General features: G+C 42.5%; 1 protein-coding gene and 1 long non-coding RNA gene across 4 annotated transcripts in view; one reads left to right on the top strand and one right to left on the bottom strand.

The window, feature by feature from the left end:
• Positions 1-216: 216 nt before the first annotated feature.
• On the top strand, positions 217-10192 carry cndp1 (carnosine dipeptidase 1). 2 transcript variants are annotated; one of them, XM_056381533.1, is made up of 13 exons: positions 281-332; positions 723-781; positions 1098-1208; positions 2359-2502; positions 3510-3672; positions 4217-4305; positions 4988-5185; positions 5291-5375; positions 6337-6497; positions 6585-6749; positions 6873-7014; positions 9010-9157; positions 9599-10192. In XM_056381533.1, exons 3-13 carry the CDS (start codon positions 1098-1100, stop codon positions 9675-9677), a joined length of 1485 nt encoding a protein of 494 aa, XP_056237508.1. In that variant the 5' UTR covers positions 281-332; positions 723-781; the 3' UTR covers positions 9678-10192. The 2 variants fall into 2 exon arrangements, with proteins under 2 accessions (XP_056237507.1, XP_056237508.1); XM_056381532.1 differs by lacking the exon at positions 723-781 and having other exon boundaries at positions 217-332.
• Positions 10193-10267: 75 nt separating this feature from the next.
• LOC130172670 (uncharacterized) overlaps positions 10268-22677 on the bottom strand; it is a 28152-nt gene continuing 15742 nt past the window's right edge. The window contains exons 3-4 of one of the 2 annotated variants that reach the window (XR_008828313.1): positions 12564-12784; positions 10268-11978 (exon numbers count right to left, since the gene is read on the bottom strand). This is a non-coding gene — a long non-coding RNA (uncharacterized LOC130172670). The remainder of the gene's footprint in view (positions 11979-12563; positions 12785-22677) is intronic. The other variant, XR_008828312.1, reaches the window with a different exon arrangement.

Here is a 22677-nt window from a genome sequence, read left to right as displayed (position 1 = left end):
ACTTTTGCGGAGGGGTTTGCTTGGAGATTCCAAAACACAAACAACAGGAATTTGTTCATTTCACCATGCTGCCTTTGTTCCTGCTGAACCCCGGCGTGCATTCTTGGAGCGGGATCAATAGATTGAGTGTAATTCTTGTAGCTGTCAGCAAGAAAAATTTAATTTGTCAGCTGTCTTGGCACAGAGTCAGGAAATGTTTGACTTCGTGACCCCGGGGCCCAGTAGGAGTGTTATATGAAGGAGGGTATATAAATTTCCGGGCTCCAACACGGGGCCACAATCTGCCTGCCTGAGGACACTGCCACATACACACACCTGCAGCAGAGAAAAAGGTAAGACAAAAAGGTCGGCTGCTGAGTTTTACTTTGAAAATTTTCACAAAAAGTGTGAGTGGGATACACTGGACTGTAATCTGATGTGTGTTTCCTTGGAGCTGAGGAGGAGTTTACCATCTGCCATTGCATATAAATTGTACACAGTGTGATTTGAGGTTGCTTTTTTTTTTTACAGACTGAACATTCTTAAATTTGACTTAATTTTGATCTGTGCATGGAAGGCTTTGAAACAATATTCGTACTCGAGCTGAAACAATTAGAAGAATAATCAGAAACCATTTTGATTTTTGGTTATTTGTATCATTTATTTTTCAGTAGTGAAAATGAGATGATTTGCTGCTTTTCTTTGTCATGTGTAATTGTAAACTTAATATCTTTGGGTTTTAGACTGTTGGTCAAACAAAAAATACATTTTAAGACGACATCTTGGACTCAGGGAAGCTCCAGTAGGTATTTCTTTGACATTTTTTTCATAGACTAATGACTAATTGAATGAATAATAAATAATGACAATAATGGTTAATTGTGGCCCTAATTTAGACCATTATAGAGGGAGATCAAACACACGTGAACAGGTAATTGAAAAAAAAGCTTTAAAATAATCAGAAACTTTCACAGGATTCTTTGTGGTGGTTAATGATTTCTGGAGGAATCTGGACTCATGACCTTAATATTTCTAAAACCTGGTCTGCAGCCCTGCATGTGTTTACTATAGTGGGGGAGTAAAAGACCTTTCACACAGCCATCTGACACTGCCAACAGATGAATCCTCCGGTCCTGCCCTCCATCCTGCTGGTCATCTCTACTGTCCATGCCTTCCAGTATACGGAGCTGGTGCAGTACGTCGACAGCCACCAAGAGGAATATGTAGAGGTGCAATATCTTCTTCATGCTTAAGCTACAGTTTTTTAACTGTTGTGACATTGTGAATCATAAAAGAATAGCTTAAGAATTTAGTTTAGAAAAATCTACACAACAGACACTGTAAATTGAAGAGCAACCAAATACGCTGTAAAAACTCCCAGGAGCTCACTTAAGGAAGTTATACTGATTGCATGGATATCAAGCAGTTCTATGTTTTAGGCCACAAGGGCTGAACAATTAATTAAAACTTTATTGAAATCCCAATTTGGCCAACTGATATTGCAGGAGCAAATGTGTCACAACAGACCATAAATGACCAGTGTGGTGCTACAGAGACGCCCCCCTACAAATCATATTCTCCAGATGTAAGGGAACATAAAAGGAAAAATTACATCATCATTTTTATTATTTATTAGTATTTATTTGTTATTATCATTATTTACACCGAAAATGAAATGCAAAAATTACCATTGCCACTAAAATCATGACTCATATCGCAACATCTGCCAAAGTAATTGCAATATGAATGAATTTAAGTTATTATTATTATTATTATTATTATTATGTCATACTGGGCTGATTGAAATAAGCATGTTATAGCTACTCCTTGAATATTTGCTTTATTCAGCACCAGCAGTTGATTCACTCTGTTACATCGGATGTACAACTGTCGCCTGTAGAGTAACACTTGGTACCTACAGTAGAAACTAAAATAACTCGGAGGCTAGTGGGAATGAATGAACACCTTAAATATTATACATTATAGAGAAACAACAGTAACTGAGTTCCTGAGTAATAATGAAACTGTCCAGTATTATTAGCAGTTATTTTACGGACCAGAATTTCATAATTTGTCAACAGGGAGGAATATAATTTCCAAATACTTCATGCAGAGTCATCAGTGTTGGTGATACTTTGCAATGACTCCACTGCTCAGGGAAACAAAGCCAGTGTTCACCAGAAGGGGGCAGTATGGCAGCATGACAAGCAGCTACTTATGAAGAGCAAGTATAACCTTGCTTCTTGTTTTATTCCCTGAGATTCCTTGATTTAAAATTAAGCTTTTGGTCACTGGACAATAATCGTGTGCAGCAGTTATGCTATATCATATTCCACAGGATGAGAAAGATGATGCTTTGAATGTGTATGTGTACTTCAGGCTCTGCGGGACTGGGTTGCAATCGAGAGTGACTCCAGTAACGTCCTGAAAAGACCAGACCTGCATCGCATGATGGATATGGCGGCTCAGAAGCTGAGGCTGATGGGCGGGACCGTAGAGCTGGTGGACATCGGAGAACAGGAAGTCAGTGACAGAGCCGCCTCCCTATTCGTAGATTTCGAGATATTAGAGCTCTGTATGTAATCCTATTGGTTGGTAAATACTTATTGTATATTTACTGACACATATGTATTTTAAAACAGAGAGTTTGGCTCATCAGGGAGGGTGACGAGTTGCTGACTTCAGAACAGCAGAGGAGCAGTCAGAGCTAACTACCTTCTCATTACTGACGGAGACACACCACAGCTGCTTCCCACACTCACTGAACATACAGCGTGCTTTAGTTTAGCTCCTCAGCAGTAATTAGGCCCAACACAGCAGAAACTGTTATTGTGTTAGTGAATGGTAAAAAAAAACAATAGCAGATTACCCCTTAAAATAAAACTACAGTAGAGTTTGTCTGTGCAAGTTCTCATTCGTCCAGGTCATTGTTATCTCTTTCTCAAATTAAATCGAAGGCAACTGGACTTATATTTGTCTGTGGAAGACGTTTCGCCTCTTATCCAAGCGGCTTCATCAGTTCTTATGTATTGGTCTCTCTAGTCCGCACTAGTCCGACCAAGAAAGTGGAGTAGGACCCGGGTATTTAACCTCTTGTGGGTCGTTAGGGCCAGGTGACCCTGTTGTTACCCTGTTGTTACCGGGTTCACACGGGATAACAACAGGGTCACCTGACCCTAACAACGGTCGTCCACATGAGACCACAACAATGGTCAGGTGAAACCAGTACTTTCACAGGTACCTTGGTGGACCCACCCACAAGAGGTTAAATACCTGGGTCCTACTCCACTTTCTTGGTCGGACTAGTGCGGACTAGAGAGACCAATACATAAGAACTGATGAAGCCGCTTGGATAAGAGGCCAAACGTCTTCCACAGACAAATATAAGTCCAGTTGCCTTCGATTTAATTTGAGAAAGCGATACAGTAGAGTTTATTTCAAATGAGCAGAGCTGAGACACAGTTTACGGTTCCGAAGAGAAAACAGTGCAACAGTTCAAGCTGACGTTAACTCTCCTTTAACGTCCGCAGCTTCCTGACGGCCAGATGTTAGCATTGCCTAAAGTGGTGACGGCTCAGTTCGGCAACGACTCCAACAAACACACAGTGTGTGTTTACGGTCACGTGGACGTCCAACCCGCGAAGAAAGAGGACGGCTGGGCAACAGATCCCTACAACCTGACCGACATCAACGGTAACAGCCTTTAAACTCCGACTCAAACTTTAAACTTTTTCTTGTGGTTTCTAGTGAATTTCATGGCAGAATTTGAGGAAAATGGCGGGAATATTTCCAGCCAGAAAAAAAATTGGTGTGGAAATCACATTAATTTCTCTTCATTTAAGAAAAGCTCACAGTTACATATAGAAGCCAGTGTGAATGACAATGATTTACAATCATGTGAAGCCATGTTTTCATGTGTAATCCTTAAAGAAAAGTATCTGTTTAACCAATAATGCTGACTACAGAAAGACACTGTTTTCACACTTGAATGTAATAATAATGAATAAACTTTATTTATATGGCAATCTTCACATAAGACTTAAGCCCAAAATTTGCATGCATCAAAGTAAAATAGAATATTTATTAAAACGATTAATTTAAATACAATTTAACCACTGAAATGTAAAAGTAAAAAGTAGGAGTCGTGCTGTAATTGTTTGATAAAACTCAGACCACTGTGAGGGCTGCATCTATATGATAAATAAATATAATGATTGTTGTGTGATTGTGTCTTCAGGTAACCTGTATGGAAGAGGAGCATCAGACAACAAGGCTCCAGTTTTAGCCTGGATCCACGCAGTGGAGGCTTACCAGGCCCTCAACATGGTGAGGGAGAGTCCACAATACCACTCCTTTATTGGATAGTTCTCCATGCCACAGATCAACAAAATCAAATATGTGAGCGAGCCAGAGCCGCAGAGGCACTGTGACCTCAGATGAGACCAGAGGACAGATTAGAGTTGTATTTGCATCATCTTTGTCTTGAAATATAAAAAGGGGAATCAGAGAGAGATGCCTCAGGCAAGATAGACCCAACAGATTACTCCCATTTATTTAAGCAGACTGTTTTAGTTGAGTAAAATACTCCACAGATTTAATGGGAACAAACACACAGCACCCCTCAGGCTAGTGAGAGAGGAGGGCTGAGCTTAAGCCAAACTAACTTGCAAAGTCACTGCGGTTTCTGCAAAGTCACAGCAGCAGTCTGTTTCCCGCCGTCCTCGCTGTGAGAAAATAATACAGCTGAGTTTTCACATCAAAAGGCATCGTCCAGATGCTGGATGCATGAAGGAGAGAGAGCGTGTAGGTGTTGATAAGACTAGTTTCAAACAAAGCTAATGGCTCATTATCGTAGAGTCTGCAAAGCCTGTTGCACCACCACTGGAATTTCAAAAAGGGATGCTTATCCTCCAAAAGTACACAGATTTCAGATGTGTTTCTTCTCCGTCCAAAGTACTTCCTGCCACGTACTGCCTCAACACATCTGACTTTGATTTTCATCCACCAGGAGCTGCCAGTGAATGTGAAGTTTGTCATCGAGGGCATGGAGGAGACGGGCTCTAACGGCCTGGATGCCATGATCCTGGCCCAGAGAGACACCTTCTTCTCTGACGTGGATTATATCATCATCTCAGACTGCGGCTGGCTCAGCACCCGACCCGCCCTCACCTATGGCACCAGAGGCAACTGCTACTTCTTTGCTGAGGTGTAATACTAAAAACTGTGCCTAATCCTTAGCTCATACACGCACTTTGCACCTGTGTGCTGCTGCGCTACGTCACGGTAACGGTTGCCCCTGATGTGTTTGCAGGTGGAAGGACCTAAACAGGATTTACATTCTGGAGTGTACGGAGGCACCGTGATTGAACCAATGACTGACCTCATTGGAATTCTAGGTGAGTGTGTTTTTAAATGTGTAGCATCTAGTACACATTCACTCACTCATTCTCATTAATGCTGGGTACTCACAGAGCAAACATTATGTTCTACTTTTGTTTATTCTTTACTTAACTATGAAGCCAATTAAATACTCAGTAGCTGTGTCCCAATTCAGTAGCCGAGGTTGTGGCCCTTCATACCCGTTGGTTTTGGTTGTAACAGTTGCACCGTTAGCTGTTGAACTGAGCTGAAACCCGATACTTACATTTAACAGTGTAATCCTCAGGCTCTCTGTCGGTGTTGTTTGATGCCATATTATTGTCATTATTGATGCGCAATGAATCTTTGGGTACGTTGGGCCAGAGAGGATCCACCTGTCTGAGCTGCCATTGTCCAGGAAAAGAAGGACGCATTTGAAGGAGCCTTGGAAATCAGTCTAGTCGCACCTCTGTGACACAATCACAGCCTTTCAAATGCAGCCTCTGAAGGATGCGGCCTCTGAATTGGGACACAGCTTGTGTCTATCCCAATACCCACACAGCAATAATGGATATTCCCAAGCAAATTCATGTTTCGTAAAACCACCACAGAACAACTGACACATGATAGACATGGTCTTCTGTGGCACCCGGCAACATGTTGTCTGCTTTGTATTGTTTTTTTTCTTTGCTGACTCTACCGCAAATCACATCCTATTTTATTAGCACAAAAACATTCAGTAGGTATTTTCTTAGATCACCTCCAAGGGCTGTGCAGTAATTAGTGAGTGTACAAGATCAGGAGGGTGGGGTTTTAAAGTCTTATGTGTTCCCTACTGAAGTGTTTCTGAGCGAGGTATTGAATCCCTCCAGGCCCCCGCAGCTCTGTTATATAACTGACCATGAACTCTGGTGTTAATGTTAAGTCTGAGGAGAGGCCCGTTAAAGAAATAGAATAGAATAGAATAGAAACAGTAGCCATTCTGTTGTTATTCTTCAGACACGCTGATCAGCCCCAGTGGTAAGATCCTGATTCCTGGGATCAGGGACGCCGTGGCGCCCCTCTCTGATGAGGAATGGAGGATGTACCAGGACATCCAGTTTGACATTGACCACTACAAGAACAAGATCGGTGTAAACCAGCTCATGTACAGCAACAAGGTGAAGGAAAAGTCTTGAAAAGGTCATCGTTTATTATAAGACCGGGTAAGTGCACGAGCTGATTTTCTACCCTGTGTTTTCCTGTAGGTGGATGTGTTGGCCCACATGTGGCGCTACCCCACCGTCACCATCCATGGCATCGAAGGGGCCTTCTCTGACCCTGGCACAAAGACTGTCATCCCTGCTAAGGTTACTGCTAAGTTCTCCATTAGACAAGTTCCCAACATGGACCCTGCAATGGTCAAGAAACAGGTAAAACAAAATGTGAACGCTCAAAAAAAAAAAAAAAATAAATAAAGATAATCCTGTTTTTAGCAAAGCATAGCTCCCCATAAACCACCTCTGCTCTCTATCCTCTATGTTTGGATCCTCCAGGTGACAGACTACCTTCACTCTGTGTTTGCCAAGAGGAAGAGTCCCAACGCGCTGAAAGTCACCATGGTGATCGGGGCAAAGCCTTGGCTGGCTGACACTCAGCATCCTCTTTATGAGGCTGGGAAGGCTGCTGTCAAGAGAGGTACAGAGGACACCCCTCACCCCACATGAAGCACCCATCACTGCATCAAAATCCTTTATACAGACAGCACAGCTGAAGCAAACTGTAAAACTATAAAACTATAAACAAACTCAAAAAATAAACAAGCAGTAGTGGGAGCGCTACAATTATCCACTTGCATGGCTTCTCGTATCAGGTGTAGTTGGGTGTCGTGTCAGGAGTCTCAACCCGACCACAAGGTCTCTGCACAGATCTTGGCCTGTCTCTGACACAGAAACAAGGATGAAGGAACACAACCTTCAACTCAACCTTTAAGACCGAACTGTTAGTCACCCCGGCCAATCAGTCTCTTCATCACGATATCAATATCAAAATCACCTCTTCATCTCTTACCCCAAACAAGGTCAAGAAAAGCCTGGGTGTCGTGTTTGATGGCCGGCTCTCCCTATCTCTCCTTTTTTTTTTTTTTTGTTATTTTTTGGGGCGTTTTTGCCTTTATTCTGATAGGACAGTGAGAGATAGACAGGCAAGTCAGGGAGAGAGAGAGAGGGGATGACAGGCAGCAAAGGGCCATGGGTCTGACGCAAATCCATGGCCGCTGCAATTAGGACCAAGCCTATGTGGTATACGCTGTACCAGGTGAGCCACCGAGGCGCCCCTGACCAGCTCTCCTCTGACCATGTTGTGTCCTTCTACCTGTCGTGCCGCTTTGCTTTATACAACACCTGACTACGCCGCCCAGCTCTGGGTCCAGACTATGGTTTTCTCTCACCTGGACGACTGCAGTGCTCTTCTGACAGGCCCTTACAGATGATCCTGAATGCATGTCTGGTCCGTCTGGTCTTTAATCAACCTAAAAGGTCACATGTCACTCTGCTACTCATTGACCTCCACTGTCTATCCATGACCGCCCGAATCAGATTCAGTCTCTAATGCTGCCGTCAGAGAGACTTCTGGGTCTGCTCCATCTACTGGAACTCAGTCATTCAGCCTGATGCTCCTTCTCAGCCACTGTGCTCCTCTAATGAAGGTGGTCTGGCATCACCATCCCTGCACACAGGACAGTCTCAGTCCAGACTGTTCAGGTCTGTGGTTCTATCAGAGCAGGGCGACTCCTCTCTTCAGAGGGACCTCCTCTCCTAACACCTCTAACACCCCGACATGTCTAACTAGCTCTGACTATCAACTTTCACTTCACTTAACTTGATCTCCTTGTACTTACTGAACAGATGTAGTCCTTAGATACACCAAGGTCTCCTACTACAAGCACTAGTAATACATTGTGCCATATTGTGAGAGGCATTCATGCTTTTCACATCAATCTAACTGGTCCTCTGCAAGTTTAGTCTCCAGTTATTATCAAATTCTGTGCATCAAGCTAATACCTTTCCCAAAGCTGATTTAAAAACCGAAGATTTTTACCAATTTTATCAATTTATGAGCTTATAACTCTGTACCATGGGTTTAATGTGAATCCTTAATTGGCAGATCCACAGTTATCATTTCTACACGCAGTGGTGCAGAAAACAGAATATTTCTCTCTGACATGTAGCACAGACATTCCAATGCACTGAAGCCTGGAGAATTACTCAAGTAAAATGCCAGTACCTCGTAACTGCACTTAGTAAATGCACTGACTTGATCTGTCATGTACAGAATACACCAGAGGTAGGAATCCAAATAAAGAATGATATATGCAGAATAGCCTCATCATCAGCAGTTGCTGTTCCTGTGGACCCGTTCTTGTTCTCGGTCTATGCTTCCACTTGAACATTATAACTATAAACATATATTTCATATGCAGTACCTGTTAAACTTCTCTTCTCTGCTTTTATATTTAGTCTTTTTTCCTTTACTGTTGATTTAGATTTTTTTTATCCTTTGTAAAGTGATTTGTCGCTCAGACATGAATGCTTTAGGAAATCTTGTTGAAGTGACACATAATTCATATAAATGTGAGACAGCAGAGAGTTCATGTCCATCACTCTCAGATATAAAATCTCCTCCCTTCTACAGTTTTTGACACGGATTCTGATCTGATCCGTGAGGGCGGGACCATCCCTATCGCCAGAACCTTCCAGGATGTGACGGGAAAAAGCATCATCATGATGCCGATCGGAGGCTTCGATGACGGGCTGCACTCCCAGAACGAGAAGATGAGCAGGTTTGACTATATTGGTGGGGAATGTGAACCTCTAATGCAGTCTCTCCCTCTCTTCATCTTCCACAACCTTGTGCTGAAATAATCCCTTAACCTGATAGTCATCATTTTTGGATTTGGATGATAACATACAACAGCACTAGGACAGATACACAGCATCTGGAGGAAGCGAAGAATAGATGGCTATAAAGCTGTACAAGTTCTTTGAGACCTGAGAAGCAGAAATAAAGATATGCTGATCTGGATCCAGGGGGATTTGTCAGTTTTACTAGCTGCTGGTGGAACAGGGGCTTGATTCTCTGCACCCCTTCAGGGACATCTGAGAAGCTGTACTGTGCCTGGCTGCTGCTGTGGATGATGGTGTTGCTAAATTGATTGTATATGTACAGGAGACGCACACTTAAACAGACAACATGTTTAGTCTTTCTCCTCTCTCTCTCACAGGTACAACTACATCGAGGGAACCAAGTTATTCATTGCCTACCTGAACGAGGTGTCCCAGATCAGGAAGACAACTGTGTGATGTTGTGCAGCGTTGTTAAGTGACCCTCTCAGGCAGCCAGCTACCATGAGCTCTCCATGACACCTCTACTTTCTCTTTCTGCCTTCATTTCTGTGTCAACACTTTATTTACAGCATCTCCAGCTTCAGTCTATATAAAAACTTATTTAAACCTGTGAATGTGCTCTCTATCTCTCTATCTATCCATCTATCTATCAATCTATCTCTCTATCTATCTCTCTCTCTCTCTCTATCTACCTATCTATCAATCTATCTCTCTATCTATCATCTATCTATCAATCTATCTCTCTATCTATCCATCTATCTATCAATCTATCTTTCTCTCTCTATCTATCTATCTATCTGTCTGTCTGTCTATCTATCTATCTATCTATCTATCTATTTTAGTATTATTTTGACATTGTCAGAGAATGTATTCCTCACTCTCACTTTGCATATGTGGCATCTGTTTTTGCTCCATATAATGTCAAACTGTACTGTAAGTGTGTGTCATGTAGTAAAAGCTGTACAATGCAACAGTGTGAGTATTTTCTTTTATCATATAAGAGTGGTGAGTGTTAATAATGAGACAAACAGAAACACATGCATATATATTGTTCCTTCGGTCATGAGACATTTATTTAGCAGTCAAACACTCACCGAAGACTCATAAAGTGACTCATTTCAGAGATAAGACTCAAAACCAAACAGAGGCTGCGCATGCAGATGCAGCTGGACAACTGTGAGTATGGACACAGTCCTATTCATGTGTCAAATACATGTGCTTTACTGTACTATGCATCTGACAGTCGACATTGTTCAGTAAAAATGTTGCAAAACGTCTAAATGAGTCACACAGTCTCAGATTTGGCATTAAAGAAAAAAACACCAAAAATAATTATGCTAATTCCACTTGTTCCCATTTAAGTTCTTTTTTTATATTTCAGGAAATATAAAAACACACTATCTTTACATAAATATCTGTCCCTAGAAAACACAAAAAACAAAACTCATAATCGATAGAAAACAAAGTAATAGTGATGATAATAGAAGAAAAAGACATTGGTGTTTCATTATAGAAGTAGACCCAGTTTCACATGTTATGCTCTTAAAACATGATCCTGATGTTTCATTCACATTCATTTAAATATAATCAGTCAGTTACCTTTCATCACGTTTCATTCAGGGCTCATCTTTTTGTTCTTACTGATTCTATAATTATTCCGTTCTGTATCTATATCTCTGTCTTCTACAGATGCTAGTCACTTGCTTAACGTGGGAGGTTCCAGTTTTTCCCACCTTTTGTTATTTGCTTTAGAGCTGTAATTCTCATCGTGTAAAATGTATTATGAGACATCTTTAACTTATGCATAAAACAGCTGTAATAATGTACAATGATACATGACCACACACATGAACAGTCTTACAGCATTTACTTACTGTTTATACACATGTACAAATCATCCACAGTTCACTTTCAGTTTTATTATGTTCTCAGTGGTTGCTGACAAATATATTAGTATCTGTTTAAATGATATTATAGTGCATTTTAAAACACTTAGTAATTGTTAATAGATTGCTTATAAATGCTAAATGGACAACAGGACAACATCTCCAGGAACCTAGTTTTTCGCGACACAGGAAGTGAACACTGGAACCGCATTTCAGTAAGAAGATGGACGACAATGAAAGGGTGAGACAGCACTTATAAATGTATTATGGGTAGCAAACTAATTACTTTTTTATTTTTTAAATGTAGGGTGGAATACACTATTAAAACTACATGTACTTGGACAAAAGTAGTGTTTGGGTAGAATAGCTCTTCACGGCAGCTTTTGCGATCTAGGGTCCTAGAAAATACGGTCATGAAACTCCAGATATCAGCCTGTGGTAGTCCTGTTCGCCAGGTGGCCCTGGCACCTCCGAGTAGCTTCCTAGAAAAGCAGGTTGTGGGTGGGTTGTCCACTAATCAGAGCGTTGGCGGTTCGATCCCCGGCTCTTCCCGTCTGAGTCACAAAGTGTCCTTGGGCAAAAATTACCCCCCGATTCCATCAGTGTGTGAGTGTGTGTATGGGAGTGATGCATGCATGTGTGAGTGAATGGGTGAATGTGATGAGTGTTGTTAAGAGCTTTGAGTGGTTGAAAAGTGCTATATACTACGTGCAGTCCATTTACCATCATTCCACCTGCTTCCAAGACAAAGGCATTTGTAGAGTCAGACAATTGTTTCCTGATGCAGCAGCTGTTTTATTCTTCACTTCCCAGGGTGCCTAGAACCAGTCTAAGGTATTAAGTGGTGAATATACGTTGAACATCTCTGGCACTGAGTCACATAAGCAAAATGTTGGTTAAAAAAAATAACAAATAAGCTTGTTATGTCTAAATACTGATTTTGGTAAGGAAATCAAATGAGCACAAACCTTTTTATATAATTACAGCAAATTGAAATTCTATTTAAGCATCTTCGGACACACTATAACTCATGTCAATACACAGCGTTCAGTCCCAAAATGACAAAAAATGAGTTGATAACAGTTATTGATGAGGGGTCAGGGTTCATCTAAGCCTCTGTTACCACAGAAGTGTTTGTTTAACACACACATATTTCATGTACAGTCTTTGAGGAGACGTCCAGTGTCATGTATCCCAGCAGGAAGTGGAGGGGAGGAACCCTGGTGTTGTGAAGAAGCCGTGCCCGACACTTCAGCGGCCTGATTCACAACACCAGCTGACCCTCCCCACCTCCACACACACACACACGCACACACACACATACACACACAGTACAGAGACTGTGTGAAGCAGTGTGATGGAGTTCATCTTCAGCGATCGAGACACCGGCCTGCGTCTACCCATCTTAATTCTCTGCCTTTTTCAAGATTAACAGTAGCGTGCTGAGAACACTCACCTTTCCTGTGCGGTGCACTTATCTCCTCAGACGAGCGGACAGCTGACTGCAGCGGTAGTGAAAGTTAGTGAAATGAGAAACAGTGGAGCAAGGAGGGGAAAGTGGGACAGAGCAGCATGAGTGCAGCACATGCTGTGTCCACTGGAGGGCGGTTTGCATTCAGCAGCTTCCTCCTCGCTCTGCTCGCCGGCCACACACACACACACACACCGTGACTGAACCTGCAGCACAGGAGATAGACACAGCAGAACTAAGGCTTAAAAAACAAAGAGAAAACCTTAAAAAAAAAAAAATCACATGAAGGTTCCAGCAGGTGATTATCTTTAGAAAACCTCTTACAGAATCTCAGCGCGGCAGCGCAGTGAAACACAAGGTGGCACTTAAATGTAACAGTGCTCTATTTGGTTGCCTATTTATAAAGTGCTTTGGTATTGAGGACAGGGCCATGATGGAGCTGAGAATAACTTTGGTTTCACAGCGGCGAGCTTTAATCCACCTTGAAGCAACCCGCTGAGGATGAAAGCTGAAATCATGTCATGGTAAAGTGGGTTTACAGTAAAATGATCTTCAGGCAGTGTTTCAGTCTAACATGAAGTTTTACTAAATAAAATCCTGTATATGGCTGTTCTTGAAATAATCAATTACTTACTATCAGAATTACAGTGGAAAAGCTTCAGACATCAGATACATTCTATGGAAATAAAGTCTATGAACATTAAATATAACAATTTTTCTGTCAGAGATAAAGCAGTGACATGTATAAATACACTTAAAATATCAAAAGAAAAAATTCTCATTACTCAAAATGGACCTTGTCAATGTTATTTTCTTATATATTATGTTATTGATCTATTACACCTGGTGTGGTAAATCCCCTCGCCCCACCCCATTCCTCTCCCTGGCCTTCTTGCCTCATGTATGGGTGCAGCACCAGGATCTTATTCAGGAGCCCTCTGTGAACAAAGAAGCTGGCTGAGCCTCATCCTTCAATATGTTGGACTATATCATTTGAGTAGTGTATATGGGATTTAAATAAGTTTGCCTTGTTTGACAGATTATCTTGAAACATATCGCCTACCACAGGTTTAAATGTGCCGATTGAATAAATCAACAGTTTCATTCCTCCACTGGTTTTAAACACACAGTCTGTAACTTCTGCCTCTAGGAGATGAATTATCCATAGAGGTGAACTTCTCTCCATAACAAATGGACCAGGGGATTAAAACTGGTAGAAACACCCATAAAGCAGTTTCACTTCAAAAACCAGTGATTCACCGACACAGTTCAGGGAACACAGGACGTGTCGGAGCTGAGCTGTCTAACATTTCCTCAGCCTGTTTCTCTGATAACTTCCAGACATCCGATGACTAAAATCCTTCATCTGGTTCAAATATAGAGCTGAAAACCACCAAGATGTGAAAAACTTATCTCAAAAATGTGGTTAGGGTGAATACCACGTGGGCGAAGGTCCCTGATTGGACGTCCCGCTGGACAGACTCTTTGCTGTATGTCATTCCCCTTCTCTCTGTCCCTGCATTTCCTGTCTCTCTACACTGTCCATTCAAATAAAGGGATAAAATGGCCAAAATAACTTTAGAAAATGTGTCTTAAAACTAGATAAAAGTGAATCTGAGCTTCTGTCACAGACAGGCGACCAAATGACACGTATTGTTAAAATCACAGATTTCTCTGCTTTGAGAATTGATGGAAACATTTGTGATAATGTAAGAACACAACTCAGCAACATAAAGAACATAGGTGTAGTTGTTTTTAGACAATTTAATATGGAAAAATGACAGATTATAATTTTAAATATTAAGTTAGTAGTGATTCTTGGCATCCTGACTCACATTAAGCCCTCCGTTGTCTGATGCTATTCAATCACGCCATTGTGCTGCTGAGGGTTATTTGTTTGGCCCTGATGCAAAGTTCACAGCCTCGACATCTAAAACATTTCAAATATTTCTAGTTTGGTGTGTAAAAGCAGAGAACACACGCGTCACACGCTCTGGTGGGTAAACGCTGCTCCCTCTCACTGAGCAGCTTCACATACTGAAGCTGAACCCAGCTGTGTCAGAGCGCAATGTGGGGCTGTGGGTGAGGAGCTAGTTTGCTGTAGCACTCGCGCTGCTCAGCTGTTTTCCTCTTGTGAAATTGGGTTTTAAGTGTGGCCTTTGACCACTCCATTAATCACTGGTTTGTCCTTCTGCCTCACCAGCACCAGGACGGGTCAGGCCTTCACTAATTCCTCCACAAGCCACCGTGTCACACTCGACATAATATCCCGGCAATACATTTCTCCTAATCTCTTTTCATCAGGTCTGCTGGCCTTTCTGCTCAATCTAATTGCAACAAAGACCACATGAGGGCTTTTGTGCCAAAAGAAAGTTCTTTTACAGTTTCAATTAAATGGCTGGGCTGGACCAGCGAAGCTCTTGGCTGAGCGCCAGTGTCCTTCAGACAAAGAATGTAACTGTGGATAATGGATAGAGACACTTCAGCGAGGAAGAAGGAAAAGAGGAATAGAGTGAGGGGAGAAAAGAGAACCCATCCCGACGCTCGCCTCACCATTAAGCTCATTTCACAGCCAAAGGTTCTGCAGTTTTTTTTTTTTGTGTGTGTGTGTTTTTTTTTTTTTTGCGAGGGAAGGAGCACAAAGATTTAAGTAACAATCAAAACTAGCTTGTGGGATTATGAGCTGGAGGAGACGGTGTGTATGTGTGTGTGTGTGTGTTTGGTCCAGGCTACTACTTGGTTTGGCCCAGGTTATTACTCATGTTGTGGGGACCTAAATCTGTTTACACAGTCAGCTTATGGAGACAAAAACAAATCCCCAAATCATTAAGCCTGAAAGTGAAGACAGGTTTTAAGGTTAGAGACAACTATGTGTGTGTGTGTGTGTGTGTGTGTGTGTGCGTGTGTGTGTGTGTGTGTGCGTGTGTGTGTGTGTTGAAGAAGTGCTTCACACTTTCAGAAAATGTGAACAAAGTGGAAGATTAGAGCTTGAAGCTTCTGGTCAATGTGTTATTTAAAGGCTTCCATTGATTTCCATTGTGTTGGGTTCTTCAACAGGTCAGGAAGACTCTGTTACTTTGGTCAGGAGGGTCGGGCTTATCTTCAGCCGCTCACATTAAATCTACGGAGATAAGCTTTCACGTAATGTTCTAATTTCAATTGGTGGTGGTTTCTCAGTTGATCTTCCTCTAAATGTCAGAACTGATCTTACGATCTTCCTCAAGGTCTACAAATCTCTCAGTAGCTTGGAGATGTTAAACCTGAGACTCAGGTAGACCCACTCATCCCACTGCAGTCCTCAGGTCTGACATCACGCAGTGTTCTTCAGAAAGCTGGCGATGGCTGGATTTGTTCCAAAAGCTCATGTTTCCTTGATTCTGTTGCTCAGTTCAGAAAAATGCACCAACAGATAGAGAGAAATGAAATGACAATATAAAAGCACAGATATATATCGAACTGTTCCGCACGTCACGATTCCTTTCTGTCTCTGCTACAGTGAGAGAAAACGGAATAAGAGCCTGAACTTCTATTTACAAGCACGTGTATCGACCTGCTGTGTCCCGTTTAATCACAATCACACCTCCACACAGACACTTCTCCAATCCTGAGCGATTGACGTCTCACTCTTTTTTTTTTTTTTTCTTCAAATGCATCCAAAACAAGCGATTTAAGAGTAACTTCAACGGGGAATAAAAGAAGGACAGAACATATAACATTAAATATTACTCAGAAACTGATTCACAGGTTCTGATAGTGACAAAGGAGGTGCTGGATCCGAGACCTTGATCCTGTTCCAGCAGGATCCAGCACTAATGAGGTCCTTACAGACTTTTTTTGTGTATTTTAACAACGTCCATATATGTTCCCGGATTTTACTTTCTCTTCGCGGAGTAAATGACCACCACCGTCTCTCTGTGGATGTTGCAGTGGCAGAAGTACATTTACTCAAGTGCTATACTTAGTACAGTTTTGAGGTATTTGTACTTAACTGTTTTAATTTCATCTTCCTTTGTACTTCGAATGCATTTCGGAGGGAAATGCTGTACTTATTTATTCCTCTACATTTATCTGACAGCTTTAGTTACTAGTTAGTGTGAAGATTAAGGTTTTATACAAAATATGTTATATTAGATTTAGCTACCCAACAGTAAAAAGTAGTTAGAATTATATAAAATACTGCTTACACAGTAATCCAATAACATAATAACACATTGACAGCGGTCGTTCTGCTGCTTAATACTTTTACTTTTTATATTTTAAGGACATTTTGCTGCAAATCCTCTGAACTTTTACTTAAGTAAGATTTTGAATGCAGGATTTTTACTTGTAGGAGTTATTCTACCTCTTTCACCCCTGCCAGGTGGTAACAGACCAGAAATAGAGGCACTCACAAGTCAAGTCTCAAGTCTCTTATGGTTGTAATAAGTGTTCTGTCCCTTCCTGCTGCCACTGCATCGCCATATCTAATGAATTCAAAGCATATCCTGCATCATCATTACTTCCTTATCTATAAAGTTAACCATGATACTAAGGGAGAGAACAGGGACGGAGTAGGAATAAAAATCGTCATAGACTTTTGACTTGGACTGACCCACCAGAACCTGTGTGGAGACACCGTCGCATCAGGCCTGTCACATTTTACAGGAATCATGTCGCACACAGAGGAAAAAGCAGCACATCAAAAAGAACAACCAGCACATTAAACTGTGGCTCTTTTTTTGTAACCTTCCTCCGTATGAATTAGCAGCTATAGAGAATGTGAAATTAGAGTTCAGAGTACATCACCAGACATCTCTTCATTTTAGCAGTTTTTCTCCTTCAGTGAATCTTTCTTTAATAACATTCTGTAGATCTGAGCTGATCACAGACTTTGAGGCCTGATGAAGCAGGAACAGAAAATAAAGCACCTCTAAAAGCTCTGTCTTCTGCCTACTGCTTATTCTAGAAAAACTGGACTCACTCCTGTCTGTTGTCTGCACAGTAACTGCTGATAGATGCACATCTGTTTGAAGCATCTGGATTTTTCTGGATTTTAATTTCTTTTCTCTGAGCTCTCTCTGACTCCCGGACCATCAGCGCTGATGGTCCGGGAGTCGGAGATATGCTATTCACGTGCTGCTTCCTGTCGGACAGGAAGTGAGTGATCCACCTGCGGGCGGAGTCAGGCGCGCTCAGCTGGGAGAGCTTATCCTGCAAACAGGATCCTGGCATAGGACCCTGAGGAGTCCAGGTGCGGGAGGACGAAGTGGAGAGCCATGTTGACAGCGTCGTCTACAGACTTGTTGGCTCTGTAGGCGAACTGCAGGGCGTCCAGGAGTGGGTCAGTGACGGCTTTGAGGTGGGACAGCACAAGGGCGTTCAAATGACTTCATAACCACAGAGGTCATCTGTTGTCATTAAGTCCTGTGGTCCTTGGTTTTTTTGGGGATGATGGTGGAGGATTTGAAGCAGGCTGGCAGATGGCATGTCTCCAGTGAGGTGTGTCAGGACTGTCCCATCGTCTTTCAAAGCAGCAGTAGAACTCGTTCAGTTCGTTGGCCAGGCGCAAGTCGTTGATGGCGTGGGATCTTAGCTGTGACCCGGGGTTTGCCATTGTTATAACTCACCCTGGTGCGTGTTGGGATACAGCAGTCTTCACAGAAGCTGATGTAGGAACGTCACAGCCTCTGTGGACCCGTCCACACTGCAGTCCTGAACTGTATTGTCCTGAACACGTCCCAGTCAGTGCAGTCCAAGCAGGCCTGAAGATCCTCAGTGGCTTCATTGTTCCGTTGCTTCGATGCCTTCACTACGGCTTTACAGAGTTTCAGTTTCTGCCTATTTGTAGGAACGAGGGGGACCATGACGTGGTCGGAGTGGCCCAGTGGACGGGGTGATAAGCGCTGTTGGTTGTGGAGTAACAGTGATACAAAATATTCCTCTTCTCGGTTTGGCATTTAATGACAGTCTGGATTTGGGACCTTCATGGCTGACGTTTCCTTTGTTAAAGTCACAGAGGACAATAACTAGGATAGTTGTCTCTGAAGAGCTGGAAGCCGGCCAGCTGCAGTGCAGAGTCTGGTATCGATCCACACAGCCAAGTCTCAGTGAAGCATAAGACAGAAGATGAAGCAAAGTCTCTGTTCTCCTCCACCAGTAACTGAAGTTTGTCCAGTTCTGTTGCACAGTGAGCGCACGCTGGAGAGAAATACACCTGGCAGCAGTGTGTGAAGTCCGCACCGGCACGTTTCCCTCTCCCCCCGGCGTTTCACTGAATCAAGCCGAGGTCAGGGCACCTTTGACCGGGATGGCCATTAAGTTCACAGATGATGTGAGAAAAGTAGGAAACAAGTCCGCTGATGTTCATGAGCTCTTCTCTGGTGAAGGAGCTCCAGGTAGCGCAGCAGAAAACTGAATTAATAAACCAAATTAAGGCAAAGTGATGCGTACTGACACACTGAGGCAGCCATCCGCTGTGTCATCTCAGAGATCACTGGTGAATGCAGCATGGATAATGAATTACAAGTGTTAATGAATTACAAGTGTTACTGACCTTGTTGTCTTTGCTAGCAGCTGTTGTTCAGTTAACTTCTGCATTTTAATGCTACAACTGTCTTTGTTGTTCCTGGTTCGTAGAATTTTCTGCAACTAACCAACTGAATAGAGTAGACAATCTGCGTCCTGTTTACACCGGCTCCAACACACACACACACCCAGTGTACATGAATGGTCATGTATGTATGAGTTTTCAAATGTGTTAGTATGGATGGAGATCGCTTAGTAACGTAGCAGTGTGGACGTGGCCTCAGAAAGCCAATGTCCAACAATATACACCAAACTTCTGGGAGAAAGGTTTAATTCATAATAAAAGATTCAGATCTGACCCAAAATCTAAAGGGTTCTTCCCTTGGCCATGACCCCTCCCTCCACCAAGTTTGGTGCAAATCAGTTCAGGACTTTTTCTGTAATCCTGCCGACAAATGAACAGACACAGGTGAAAACATAACCACCTCGGCAGAGGATATTATCCTTCACCTGTGGACCTATGAAGCACCGAGGCTGCAGCCTGTGTGCTCTGTACAAAGACTCGTGCTCCATCAACTTTCCCTGAAAAAGGTAAGAGGAGGAAAACTGTGGCTGGAGCTGGCTGAGCTGCTTTCCACAGTGTTTTGAGTTCATGGCCTTCAGCCAGATGCTCAGTGGCAGTGCTGCAGCTTGGCCACAGCTTCACTCTGTGCAGCCAAAACAACCCCAGCCATGCCACACCCAGTTAACACCGCTCTCCCCCAGGTCCGGCCCCCCCCCCCCCCCCCCCCCCCCCGCTGGAGCCGGCCATCCTTCACGCTGCTTTCAGACAGCTGTGCTTACTCTGCACTACACAGACAGGGTGGGAAAGAAAAGAGATGAAGAGGGAAATAGAGTCTAGATGCTGCTGGATAAAAGCTGGCATTTTTGTTTCCTAATGGAGCTTTGCCCAATTTATTTAGATCAGTCATCCAGACGGCACCTGACATTGGCATCATTGATTTAACATCATTCACTCTGTGAGGAGAAGGAGGAAAATGAGCAGATGAAGGTGGCTGACACTTCTGAGAAACGAGGACGGAGACAGGGATGCGTTCAGTCAGTCATTCATTGAGTCATATTTTTATAAATTGTTACATTTTAAAAAATATATGAAATGATCTATATAATCATAGTCTTTTGATTTATGCTCACCACCATTTTTTAATTCTTTTCATGGCGGGAGCAGATGTTTTCCTGTTTTCCATCTTTTATAGAATCATATTTCCCTCGTACACAGCTTCTATAAGCTATTAAACTGCCACTGAGTTAAACATTAATAAATAAATAAACACAAAGGAGTTTTACAAACAAGCCTCGGCCCTGACTGACTGACTGACTGACTGACTGACTGACTGACTGACTGACCGCAGTCTGTGAGGAGGCAGACAGAGAAGGCTGAGTGATCGGCCAGCAGCCAGACTGAGCCCAGTATTTTCAACCCCAGAATAAACTGTAGCGTTATCACAGGAGGAGCAGCTGGCTGCCGAGCAGGACAGGTGACAGAGATGATGCTGACAGCAGCCCTGCCTGCCAATCCAGCAGGTCTCTAGTGAAGGGGGTGGGGGGGGGGGGGGGGGGGGGGGGTGTCGCTGCTAGACGACTGAATAGGAGCTGTACAGTTTTTAAGTAGAAAACAAGTCACAGCTATTTGAGCAGGAAATGCAGCTGATTTAGAGAGTTGCATTTGCACATGTTACACCTGGGCGAATGCAAAATCCTCTTCACAGACACGATTTTAATGCAATCTCTTCAAAAAAAAAAAAGATATTTGGAGCATTTTAAGTGACGGCTATGAAACAGCCCCAAAAAAAGCTTATTCATTTTCATTACCTAAATAATACACAAGATTCACACTGTCAAAGATATTTTGCAGATCATGTCATAGATATATTTCTCTCAGCTAGAAGTATTCATTCCTTTACAGGTAAGGTACCACACAATAATGGCGGCAGTAGACCAGCCACTCCCTGTGTTTTTTAACGGCTGTTTCTGGTTTAACAAAAAGGGGTTGTACTCTTGTCCATAGTGTTGTTCATTTCAATCATTTACACCCAGAAACATGGGAAAATAAATCTCACAGTTATCCTCGCTAAACTAAACAAATCTGCGGTTCCAGTGTCAGAGCTCTTTGCTTTCCTCCCGCTTATATCATCTTTGAGAGAAACCAAGACATGTAAAGACATTACCATGCTAAATTAAACAAATCAAAAACAAATAAGACATTTTAAAGATTAAACAATTAATTGATTAATTGAGGAAATAATCTGAAAGCAGTTTTGCACCCACAGTTTGAAATCTTGACTAAAGAGCTGGTATTGACCTGTGAGTATTCAGTCTGTGTGTATCTGTAAATCAGCCTGGAAATGATCCACAGCTCCTCTCCAAAGTGAAGATGACAGTATCTTCAGACCCATCAGGACAGAGGCAGAGCAGCAGGAAGAATAATTAATGCCTATAAATAGGAGATTGTGTCTTTCTGGGCTGGTAGACAGTCCAAACCTGAACCAGTCAGAGCCTTTAACTGATTGTATCCACATGCAAATGAAAGCTCGGGATGAAACATTTTTTTTTTCTCTTGGAGTAATTTTCCCTAAGCTCGGTATAAATCTTGACTTTCTAGTTGAAGATGGAAACTTTTAGAGCTTAATTAGTTCATAAAATCACGTAGGGTGTTCGGGGCCTGGAGCTGGGTCCCCACGGCAGACCAACAACAGTCTGCTCATTAGGAGAAGCCACTGGTCTGTGTCTGCTGCTCTGCATGGGCTGCTAGCACAGTCTCTGTGGCTTAGAGGGAGCGACACACATGCACTAACTGTACCTACATGTACAGACACGGGCACAGACACACAGACGTCAACAGATCCGAAGAAAAAGACGAAATCCAACAATGAACCGATCCACTCGCAAGAACTGTGTGTGTGTATCGCAGCCTGATGTATCTGAGCTATTAAAACACATCAGTGAGTCACACCGTGTCGCTGACGTGTCACATCACCACGAACACACACAAAGTAGTTTTTTTAGACTCTCACACACACACACACACACACACACACCACCCTGTTGCCCCAAATACTCACTAGAGCACTGAATGTGTGGATCATTCTGCCACTGAAAATAGTCCCCAATAAATTCACTATTCCCTGAATAATGTTTGCTAAAACTACAATACCCAGCTGCTGTAGGAAACTAGTGACCCTTTTAAAAAAGAAACAATATACATGAGATGTATATAAAGTATATAAATGTATATAAAGACTAAATTTAGGCAAAACAAAATTGAAATAATTTAATAAAAACTTAAATGATAACAAAAAAGTACTTCCTCAACATTAGACGATCTTTGTTGTCATGGTTACACTAATAACAAAGTGGTTAACTTCATCGAACGGTTATGGATAATAGAAGCAACATAAACAGCTGGTTTCACATGGGAATGGAACATCGCTCTCCTGTGTCATATTCATCCATCCACCACCACCTCCTCCTGACGTGGACTTAGTCTCTCTTTGTACTACGTCACTGCACTTAACCCTTTGCTCCTACCATGATA

The sequence above is a fragment of the Seriola aureovittata genome, chromosome 7 (genome assembly GCF_021018895.1).
Source record: "Seriola aureovittata isolate HTS-2021-v1 ecotype China chromosome 7, ASM2101889v1, whole genome shotgun sequence".
Classification (NCBI taxonomy): domain Eukaryota; kingdom Metazoa; phylum Chordata; class Actinopteri; order Carangiformes; family Carangidae; genus Seriola; species Seriola aureovittata.
Note: the sequence above shows the minus strand (reverse complement) of the source record. Positions and strands in the feature narration are given on the sequence as shown.

Bases quoted from the DNA above. Each gene is read 5' to 3' on its own strand.
- cndp1 (XM_056381532.1), top strand. From the start codon at position 1,098: ATGAATCCTCCGGTCCTGCCCTCCATCCTGCTGGTCATCTCTACTGTC. The intron at 3,673-4,216 runs GTAACAGCCTTT...TTGTGTCTTCAG, and splicing joins CAACCTGACCGACATCAACG to GTAACCTGTATGGAAGAGGA. The intron at 5,186-5,290 runs GTGTAATACTAA...ATGTGTTTGCAG, and splicing joins ACTGCTACTTCTTTGCTGAG to GTGGAAGGACCTAAACAGGA.